Below are 12,055 nucleotides of genomic sequence, written 5' to 3'. Positions count from 1 at the left end.
ACAACTCAAACATCAGCGAGCACTACAACAACAGAAACTACAACAGCTCCAACAACTCAAACATCAGCGGGCACTACAACAACAGAAACTACAACAGCTCCGACAACTCAAACATCAGTGGGCACTACAACTACTGAATCTACAACAGCTCCGACAACTCAAACATCAGCGGGCACTACAACTACTGAAACTACAACAGCTCCGACAACTCAAACATCAGCGGGCACTACAACTACTGAAACTACAACAGCTCCGACAACTCAAACATCAGCGGGCACTACAACTACTGTAACTACAACAGCTCCGACAACTCAAACATCAGCGGGCACTACAACTACTGAAACTACAACAGCTCCGACAACTCAAACATCAGCGGGCACTACAACTACTGTAACTACAACAGCTCCGACAACTCAAACATCAGCGGGCACTACAACTACTGTAACTACAACAGCTCCGACAACTCAAACATCAGCGGGCACTACAACTACTGAAACTACAACAGCTCCGACAACTCAAACATCAGCGGGCACTACAACTACTGAAACTACAACAGCTCCGACAACTCAAACATCAGCGGGCACTACAACTACTGAAACTACAACAGCTCCGACAACTCAAACATCAGCGGGCACTACAACTACTGAAACTACAACAGCTCCGCCAACTCAAACATCAGTGGGCACTACAACAACGACTTCTTCCCCTCTAACCGCAACAACAACACAACTTACTTCTACATCTGAAAAAACGGTCACAACTCCTTTAACCTCTACAGTTCTTGTTAGGTTTTCCAGCAATGAAGCTTTTGAATCTGACCTGTCAAATCCATCATCAGAAGCATTTAAAAACAGAGAAAACAAAACCATAACAGAGGTAAGTAGTGTTATAAATATTTAAGGCACATGCAATTTGCAATTTATTGCAAAATAAACAGTAATGTTCTTGCATTTTAATGTATTAAGCATTTTATTTTGAATCCTAATATGAATATTAGTGTAAACTATTTGCACCCATCATATGTAATGTACGTTATTTAAGTGCAGATAGTGCTGTATTTTATTCGCATCCAGGTGTAGATATCAATTAGCTGTTTTTTAAATAACTTCTAGTCCAGATTTTACTTTCAACCACTTAATTACTCAAAGTTCGAATCATATGGTGGTTTTTGAGTCACAGATGGAATCATTTTATGGATCAGCAAAAAAAAAAAAGGGCGGGGTTTATGTATATTTTAGGGTTGATGATGTCACTAACCCTGGAGGAATGTGGTGTAGTCTCTACCAGCCGTTTGTTGTAGTCCTTAAAAAACAATTTATTTAAAAGCAAATATCTCCCTTTGCTCTGAACTTTGAGCGTTGTAACTTTGCAGATGTTGTTTATGCTCAAACAGCAACATTACACACTAACTAAAGCTAGAAAAGTGAAATCATCCACCCCTTTAAATACTTGTTCCAGATGATGTACAAACAAATTTAAAGTTCCCCTATTATGCTTTTTAGAGTATTGGGGAACACTTTATTTTACAGTGTCCTTGTCACATATGTTACATGTACTTACCATAGTAATAACAGCATGATTACATGCAACTAACCCTCAACCAAATCCTAATCCTACCCTAACCCAATAGTAAGTACATGTAGTTGCTTAATATTTCTCAGTACCTAAATATATAATTACACTGTAACAATGACCCCTTAAAATAAAGTGTAACCGAGTATTGCCTTACATAAGCCCCTTTCACAAAGAGATTCCGGAAAATACATGGATAAATTGACCCAGGATTCAGGATTCACAGCTGGTGAACGATCCTGGCTTCAGCATCATCACTACGACACGGCATTATTACGGCTTTTGTTCACATTCCGGGACTGAACACGGGTCGTGTTTGCGTTCACACAGAAGGCGTTCTGGCAATTTGCCGGAATCATCGCGCTGTGTGAGCACCCGCGTAGGTTTGTAACTAATTTGCATAATGCCAGCCTGTGGACTTGATTGGCTGAACAGCGTCTCTTAGCCCCGCCCTCAAACACTGTAGTTTATCTGAGACGAAGAGTTCGGTTTGTGTTGTTCGTGTCGAGAAGACGCTGTTTTCTGCTGACAAAGCAAATCCACTTTGATGAGATTAATATGGTAAAATCCACGCCATCGTTACTGTTCATATCACCGTGATCAAGAGCTGAGGAAGAGCTGGAATTCAGATATGCTAATAGGCGTTTTGTTTCCAACACCCACTGTAAGCGGTAGACCAATCACAGCAGACTGGGCCATCTGACCAATCAGTGCAGGATAGGCTTGCAGAAAGGAGGGGTTTAGAGAGACTGAATTTTCAAACAAACTGTTTTCAGACTCTTTGAGAAATGAGGTGATGTGCAATGTATATTATGTGAAAATAATGTGTTTTTTTAACCTAAAATAGACCTTAAAATAGAATAACAGGTGCACTTTAAGGTACAGTATTGAACAAGAACTAAAGTGTAGACTATTACAGTAAATGTTAATATGCACTTAAATTTGTAAATGATAACAGCAGATCATGTAAAAAAGAATTAATGACCACCAAATGTCTTTCATGTTGAAGGTTTTTGACTGTAGTTAAAATGTGTAACTAAATGTTGAACCTGACATAGTGAATCTGTTTTCCACAGATTAAGCCAATCTTTGAAAGGGAATTCGGTAGCTCCTTCGTTGAAATGAAAGTTATTTCGTTCCGGTGGGTATTTCTTTCCTTATAATAAGAATACATTTCATCTTTGGAAAACAAAAATGTATACAGTCTAGACAGCTATGTATATATATATATATATATAATGCTCTTTGCTTTAGTGGACAAGTTACAAATAACAATTTTAGATTTCCAAACATTCCTATTACGAATGCTGTAATAATTCAACCTGGAATTACATGGAAGACACAGAAACAACTGAGGCTAAACACCAAAAATTCATAGAAGAATTATGGCAACTTCTCCAAGATGCTTGGAACAACCAACCTTAAAAAACTCCTAGGAGAGAGATGTTTTGAAGGCAAAGTGTGGTCACACCAAACACTGACTTAATTTGCTTAATAGACATTAACTCTTAAACAGTGCAGTAGTTTGCTGGCAGGTTGTTCCAGCATCTTGGAGAGGCTTTCACAGTTCTAAGGATGGCTTTAGTCTCAATTGCTTGTGTTATTTCATCTAATCCCAGACGGAGTCAATGATGGTGAGATGAGATCTCAGTGTGGGCTGTACCATCGGTTGTTGGGCTCCTTATTTATAAAACAAAACATGTCAAGATTATTCCAAAACTTGCAAAAGGAATTTGTAAATCTAGAATTCTACTGTACACTAGGGCAAAAGATATCGGCAACTGTCAAATGTTTTTTGAATCATCTATATTTTGTTAACAACAGCATCTGACAGACTTGTATAAAACCACAAGATAACAATAATAGCTGCATGAACACTTCACCAAATGCTTATGAGAGTTTGTACACTGAGTCTTACATTTAAAAAAAAAAACAATGGCACTGACTCTTTCTCTCCCCCGTCCCTTCTGTAGTGCTGGATCAATCATCACTGATATGGATGTAACATTTAGAACCGTACCCAGTGACATGACTATATCCAATGCCATTTTAAATGGCAACACCACTCTTAACATCACCAGTGTTGATGGTAAGTCAATCAAGCAATATAATCAGTGCAATGTCATTCTAAACGGTTTGGAATGCTTTCTGTGTTACTCTTTATTGTTATTAAACTATAGTTGTTTGTAGTTTTTGTTTATACAATATTTTTATGGATTTTGCTGAAGATTAATAGTTTTCTCAATTGTTATTTTATTTAACTTTATTCTACAAATTATCCAAACACACAACAGTAAATCCACCCAACCCTACAACTACAACCACAACCAGTCCTACTACAACTACAACTACAACTACAACTACAACTACAACTACAACCAGTCCTCCTACAACTACAACCACAACCAGTCCTACCACAATTACAACCAGTCCTACTACAACTACAACCAGTCCTACTACAACTACAACCACAACCCCTCCTACTACAAATACAACTACAACCAGTCCTACTACAACTACAACCACAACCAGTCCTACTACAAATACAACTACAACCAGTCCTACTACAACTACAACCACAACCAGTCCTACTACAAATAGAACTACAACCAGTCCTACTGCAACTACAACCAGTCCTACTACAACTACAACCACAACCAGTCCTACTACAAATACAACCACAACCAGTCCTACTACAACTACAACTACAACCAGACCTACTACAACTACAACCACAACCCGTCCTACTACAACTACAACAAAACCAACCACCACACAAACAACAACAACAACAACAACAACAACAACGCCCACCACCACCACCACCACAACAACCACACTACCACCACGTCCTCCGCCATCAGTAGCCATACAGATTGTCATTATTGTGATATTTGTTCCACAACTTGAAAACCCACAAAGTCCAGAATTTCAGGAACTAGCCACACAAGTAGAGAGTCAGGTAAGTTTCAAACTGCAGAACATTCATCCATTCTTCAAAACTGCTTATCTTCTGTAGGGTCGAGGGAACTGCAGAACAATATATATATTTTAAAATGTTTCATGATTTTAAATGCTTACATTTTTCTTTTTCTTTTTTTTATAATAGTACAATTCTAAAAGGAAAATCTAAACTTGGTTTCAAATATAAATGTTTATTAGCAGTATTGTTCAATTATGTGGCAAACTTAAAAGAAACTGTAATTGTTTTATTTTCATAGAATATTTTGAAACATTCCTAAAACTGACTCACTGTTTTTACAGTTTGATATCGTCTATAAAAATAAGTATGGGGACCTTTTCATCAGGACCATCGTGATTCGTTTCATGTAAGTTAAAAGTTTGCTTCATTACTTAAATGATTTCTTTATTAAATTTGCTTGGGATGCACGATATATCGGCCACCATATTGGTATCGGCTAAATTCTTTTTTTTTACATTTTTATTTTATTTTCCGAGAGAAATGCTCATATAAGGAGTTCCACTCTTATCTACGTCATTAGATCCACGGTCGGAAAAAAAACAGCCGAAACTTGTACCAACCCGGAAGTAAGATTTTCAGCACAGCAATTCTCCGTTATTCGTCCAAAATATTTTTTTAAAACTTTGCCCATGTTTAACATGAGAATCCATCTCTTTAACACTGTAAACAACTCTGAATACATGAAACACCATGGTACCCCCCCTTTAAATAATGTATGATTTCCTTCAGCTGAGACACTTCAGATGCGCACTGTTCAACATGATGGTTTTGAATGGCATGAAATATGATTTGAATCACTTCAAAAGGAAAATACAGTTCACTGCAACATGTGCAGCACAAATCTGTCATATCGGCTACATACAATTTTCATAAGAACATAATAATTGTGTGTTTGGGACATGGCTTTTGATGGTGAGACTTTTGTTTTTTGTAATCAGGCTCTCAAACATTCTATAAAATTTTGGATTTAAATTGTAGGACAATATATCGGTTATCGGCTTTCAAATATAAAGAATTATCGGTTATTGGTATCAGCCAAGATTTTCATATCGGTGCATCCCTAAAATTTCCACTCCATCATGCTTTCAGTCTGACAGATTTTGTGACGTTCTTAAAGTACTGAAGAATGTCGTATTAACTCATTAGATAATTTATGCATTAGATTAGATGCATTAGAACTTACATTTAATGTAATATATTCCATCAGTACTCGCATTGGAACCCATGACTTTGCCGCTGCGAGCATGATGCTCTGCTGTTTGAGCAATGGGAATGCCTGTACTTAAATCCCCCTGACAAGAAAAACTAATTTTGTACTTTCATTGTAATTTATCATGATTACCATACTCATTACTGTCAACACAGCTCAAAACATGAGAAGATTTCATCTCCTTTTTGAATATTTGCTTTCCTAAGCATTTATTGTTGTGTGGTTAGTTGCATTTATGGTTAGTTGCACAGTATATCTGGAAGCAGTTATAATCTCTTGTTTTTCATTTCAGAGCTGTTGCCAAAACCAGAGCAGAGCAAAATGTCCAGGCAGAGGTTGAGTTAGTGTTTAGTGAAAAGTCAACCGAACCCATTCCCAGCAGCACTTCCATTGTGGAGACTCTGAAAGAAGCAGGCACAAATCCAAACTCCGGCCTCAACATCACCGTTGATGCCAACACTATTAGTGTCATCAGTAAGTCATCACAGTCGATGTACAGTTATCTGATATGCCCAATTGCTATGAAATGTACCATGTTGACTTGCCTAGAAAATTCTGTGCAATATGTGATACCTTTTCAAATCATTTTTGTAGAATCACTGCAGATAATTCCACTGACAATCCTGACTAATGGGACCTTTGTGGCTGCTCTTTCAATTACAACTTCACCTGAATTTAAGAACAGGGCAACAATGATAAAAACAGGGGTAGGTGTGACACGTCTACTTTTTTTGGTTATTTCGGCAAACATGCTTGTGCCAATTTAGTCTAAACAACACTCTTGTTTTGCAGCTTGAACCGTTTTTCTTTGCTGATTACCCTGCATCATTCAGCATAATAAGCGTAAACAACTTCAGGTATGCATGTGCTGGCGTGTTCTTGAACATAGCTTTTGATTTAACATAATACTGCATAGTTTTAATCAATGAACTTTGATTTGAAACTCTCTGTAGTGATGCCAGTGTAAAAACAAGGAGTGTACCCTCGATCCGAAACTCCATGGATCTTACATTTGCAGCGAACGCCGCTCTCCCCAACAGCACCCAGATAGTGAACACTATTGTTCGAGCAGCCAGAAACAACTCGTTACCCTTCCAGATCTTCACAAATGAAATTGTGATAAATGGCACAGGTAAGTGTTGCACTTTAATCTTTTTGCTCAGATGAGTATTAATACTTTGATAACTGCACTCATATCAATGTAGGAAAGTGTACAGTTGTAACAATCTGTTCATTTTTTTAAATTTTATATTATTATTTTTGACAAGTTCATTCCCTAATTTACCGACGTGCGTCTGTGGAGGGAAAATCCGCTGTGCGCAGGTGCAAAATAGGAATGACACATGCGTCGCTGTACAAAGTCAATTGCGCTGGGTGCAACATAGGGCCCTATATCTGTGAAGGAATGCGGACTGTACGCTTGAATGTTTTCACGCAGAGAGAGAATGTGCGCATGGATATTAACGCTTCAAACTTGAAATGTTGCAACTGTACTCTGTCTACTGTACGAGATGAGCTTCAGGCAAAATTCCTAATGTTCACTGAATGATAACTTCTGTCTGTTCTCTTTTCAACGCAGCATTTTCATCAGCAGAAGTCAGCAGCAAGATCAGTGTGTTGACTGCGTTACTTCTGGTCGCTGTGTCGCTTCTGGTTTCGTGGTTTGATTGAACATAACTATTAACCACTGTAACTGATTCAGACGGGTCTGAACGTTGCCTTCAACATCTGCTCAAGTGATGGACTCTTACATAGAGCTACTGATGCTACTTAATGAGTAGTAATGAACGTACTATTTTACATAATCCTATTCTGAAAACTTCACACTAGACTTCAGATATCAGATCTGGATCTGTATATTCCTGTGTTTTTATAGATTTAAGTCAGAACCCAGCATTGTGCACTTAGGTACAGTAGTTTTTATTTGATAAATACTTCAATCCACGACACTGGTTTGTAAAATATAAAAAGTTGTAAAGTGTGTATGCTAACACAAGTTCCACAAATACCTGTGATTAGTTTTTAAAATGGCATGTTTTTACATTAAGTGATCAGTCAAAATGTTCCATGGACTGTTTCATTTAATTCCCAGTTTTATCAAAATGAGCAGAACTACTCCACATAGATTCAAATACTCTACATATTAAAATTGAAGGAGAACAGAAACATAACTACCATGTATTTTTCATGTCCTGACAGATGGAAAAGGTTCACTTAAAAATGATTTATATCTTCATAAGGTTTCACAGCCAAACCTTTATCTCATGTACACACATACTGGCATCTTTTAAAAGCTACATTACCGCTCCACTGAAACCGAACACAAGCTTGTGTCATGGAAAAACTGGGTTTCTTTATGCTGGCTGACTTTGAAGTGTCTGAAACAGGTTTTGGTAAGCAAAAGGATGAAGTATTTCAAAGATTATGAAAACCTGTAAAACCGCTTGGAAGAATGATAAATATTTGCAGGATATGACCTCAGAAATGTCTGGTGGGAAAACGCACGCATAAGAAGTCTGATAATATTACATAACACATAAACATAAACCTGTACAAAACTAAACTCCTCATCTGACACGTTTCATGCAAAATGATCTGTATAATACCAGTATTTTCTTAACTATTTAGTCTAGAAAAAAATCTATATTTCTGATGTTAATTTAATGCTAAACTCAAAGGTCTTTTCTGTGAATTGTATTGCTGTATTGTTCACACTGGATGTGGTAATAACAGTTATTATGTAGGCTATGTAGTTATATTTATTTATTATTATATTTATAACTCTGGTGACATGTATTATAATGGCGATAAACAATGATAATAATAATAAAAAAGATTATTCTCAGTTTTAGACATTGTATTATTATTTCTTCTCTCTTCTTCCTTTCTCTCAACAATCAAATTCACTTTCCATACAATGAAAGTCATGGGGGTGAATGTCAAAACACACCATTTATTGTTCCACAAAACGAAAGAAAGAAAGAAAGAAAGAAAGAAAGAAAGAAAGAAAGAAAGAAAGAAAGAAAGAAAGAAAGAAAGAAAGAAAGAAAGAAATGTGATAACGTAATGAAATGTTTGTCTCTTGAACCTTTATTTACCTGTCAAAAGTACAGAGAAAAGATTCCCGGTGTTTTCACTGACCAGCTTTATTGTATTTTTGATTTTGATGGCTGCAACGTTGGCATGTTTCCCACTGTCTCACATCACCTTTCCTTTTAACCCATTTAATCCCACCGGTCACAATAGTGACCGTAAAAAAGTGTTTCATTTCTAAGGCTATAAAAATGTTACTAAATGATCTATCAATGCATTTCCAGCAGATATTGAAATAATAAAGGTGCGGTGCCTTGGGCTTCATTGGCACCATTTATTTTCAAGCATGTTAATGGCATATTTTTATGAATAAAGACCAGTATCACTGATATAGCTACTTATGTCTCTTTGTCCAAAATTTGAAACATTTATTAGGCTTAAAAAAATATAACAACTTTTAATTTAAGTAAACTTAAAACAATCATCACTTAAAACCATAATAAATGTAATATTTACCTGTACCTTACCTGTCTAACCAATGTGAATTATATAGAAATTGAATACGTTTATAAAACAGTCCGCACTGCATAAATTATAAATGAAAAATAGATTAATCCTTAAGCATTTGGCAGTTAGTAATTTTCTCTGTTCCCATTGTTCTTTGGTTAACTTTACTAACAGAGAGAATTGCTGTCACTTACCAGCCGCTGCTGACAGGATCTCACGCATTCTCTACTCTTTACGAACTATTTAAGATAGTCGACAAAACTGACATTTTGACATAGCCTAAATGTGTGTGTTATGGTTCGTACAAGCGCGAAAGGGAACTCGATGGCGCGCTGTCGACTGCGAATGCGATACTGGCGCGCGTCTTTCTGTGTGTGTGTGTGTGTGTGTGTTTCAGGAGGACATTCATTCACTGACAGCGCGTTCTCTTTTGTCTTCTCGCGCATTGATAGTTTAAAACATTTGCGTGAAGGAGAGCATGATCATATCATATAACCCAAAGGATGACAGAAAGAACAGACGCTGCGATAAATATTTTAATACGTTAAAGCTGGACAAATTAATCGCATGCGTTTACTTTGACAGCACTAACGTTAGGCTACTTGTTGTACATTGCTGACAGAAAATGCTGCGGTTTAAAGTGGACTCGTTTTCATGGTAACGTTAGGCCTACACAGAATGTGTTTTTTTTTTTTTTTTTGTAAGCTGCACAGAATATTTAATTAAATATTCAAATGAAATATTTAGCCAAGTCTGAAGTTACCAAGGAGCAGCATATGTTAACGTTAGCTCAGTTATCAACAGGTGTAGACAGAAAAGATGATTATCCTGACCTGAGCTAATTTACTGAACCAACTCACACCTCTCCTTTCTTTCTTTTCATCCATGATGACATTAAAGTCACGTACCGTTACCATGACCATTACCTGTTGTTTCTGGCGTTTCATCGCTGTCTGTGCAGCAACCGCTAAGTTACTCGCTCATTAGAACATTCAGTGAGCTATTTTACACAGGCTCGGTCCTGCTCCTCCGTGTCAATGACGGCGTGCGGTTAAACATCATAACAAACGAATTTGAGTGGGACAACGGGATTTTGGAAAGTGTCCCCATAGGAAATTACGCCCGTGCAGGACATCATCCAAAGCTTCATGAACTAGCGCTCCTTTCCCCCACAACGTTAACGTGACGTATAAATCTCAATCACACTGTGCTGCCAGGCCCCGCCCTGCTCTGCTTCTGATAGGCTTGTAACGTTAGTAGAGCTGCGTTTCTTTCATATGATTGGTAGGTGAAATCAATTGACTCAAAAATATTGAACCTATTGAAATTATTGAAATTTATTTATTTTTCTTCCTCACGGCCGCACGCCGGAGATCCGGTACGGTGCCGGAATACTTTAAGCCCTGCGGATCAGCAGAGGAGCGCGGACCAATCGGGGCGCTTGGCACTCTGCCAGAGTCAAGCGTGCGAAACCGCACGTGACAGAAGAGTATAAATACACAGAGAATCCGCCATTTGACAGGTTTAAATCGACTGAAGCAAAAAGACACCTGCCATAAGAGACAATAGCACGGCAAGGCAACGCAGTACTCGTTCACTTATCTCTAAGGGAACCGAGGTTACGTAAGTAACCAAGTACGTTCCCTTACGAGAACGTTCTCTCGTACTGCGTTGAAAACGCTGTGGGAACACTATTTAAAACGCCGTGCTTGTCGTCTTTGGCCAATCTGACTCACCGAGAGCTCCAGGAAGTACAGAATAGCCTAGGATAAAGAGACCGAATCTTCGGGCCCTTAGATATCCAAACAGATAAAGCTGGGCCAAGGGCCAGTCTTAAGAATCCCACAACTCGAGATGACAACCAGTGTCTGAGTCAAAAACTAGTCTGGGTCCACAGAGCCAGTGTTAGATAGAGACTACTCATGCCTATAAGGCAGGTACCATAGAGGTTTAAGATGCGGACGGAACGGACCAGCCGGCCGCCGCATACGTTAGATAGAGACTACTCATGCCTATAAGGCAGGTACCATAGAGGTTTAAAATGCGGATGGAACGGACCAGCCGGCCGCCGCATACGTTAGATAGAGACTACTCATGCCTATAAGGCAGGTACCAAAGAGGTTTAAGATGCGGACGGAACGGACCAGCCGGCCGCCGCATAACGTCCTACATAGGCATTTTCGTAACTAGTCTGGATCCATAGAGCCAGGGCCTAGCTAGAGAGAATTCGTACCTGCGGAGCAGGGACTTTTTTGGGTTGTAACGTTTCACAGATGTGGACGAAACAGACTAGCCGGTCGTCGCACAAATGTGCTAGAAGGAATGTCAAAATTAGCCTGGGTCCGCAGAGCCAGAGCTTAGATAGAGAGAACTCGTGCCTGCAGAGCAGGAACTTCCAGGTTGTAAAATCTCACAAATGTGGACGGGACGGACCATCCGGCCGCCGCACAAATATCCTCGATAGGAACACCACTTGACCAGGCCCACGAGGAGGCGACGCCTCTCGTGGAGTGAGCTCTAACACCTATGGGACATGTAAGGCCCAGTGAGGTGTAGGCCAGAGCAATGGCATCCACTATCCATCTGGACAGCGTGAGCTTTGTGACGGGAAGACCTTTGGTTCGGCCCCCGAAGCAAACAAAAAGCTGTTCAGACTGCCTGAAAGAGGCTGAACGCTCTAAATAAATCCTCAAAGCTCTGACAGGGCAGAGTGTGAGAACATCACTGAACTCTTCTGAAGTGGGAAGAGC

General features: G+C 38.8%; 1 protein-coding gene across 1 annotated transcript; it reads left to right on the top strand.

Annotated features, from left to right (window-relative positions):
* The first annotated feature begins 562 nt into the window (after window positions 1-562).
* LOC308686646 (uncharacterized protein) lies at window positions 563-8,565 on the top strand. The gene is made up of 10 exons (XM_081395085.1): window positions 563-876; window positions 2,649-2,713; window positions 3,546-3,661; window positions 3,867-4,534; window positions 4,837-4,901; window positions 6,058-6,239; window positions 6,360-6,472; window positions 6,558-6,622; window positions 6,719-6,897; window positions 7,345-8,565. Exons 2-10 carry the CDS (start codon window positions 2,694-2,696, stop codon window positions 7,434-7,436), a joined length of 1,500 nt encoding a protein of 499 aa, XP_081251211.1. The 5' UTR covers window positions 563-876; window positions 2,649-2,693; the 3' UTR covers window positions 7,437-8,565.
* The last annotated feature ends 3,490 nt before the right edge of the window (window positions 8,566-12,055 follow it).

This window comes from Scardinius erythrophthalmus (genome assembly GCF_964197995.2).
Source record: "Scardinius erythrophthalmus genome assembly, contig: HAP1_SCAFFOLD_571, whole genome shotgun sequence".
Lineage (NCBI taxonomy): Eukaryota > Metazoa > Chordata > Actinopteri > Cypriniformes > Leuciscidae > Scardinius > Scardinius erythrophthalmus.
Note: the sequence above shows the minus strand (reverse complement) of the source record. Positions and strands in the feature narration are given on the sequence as shown.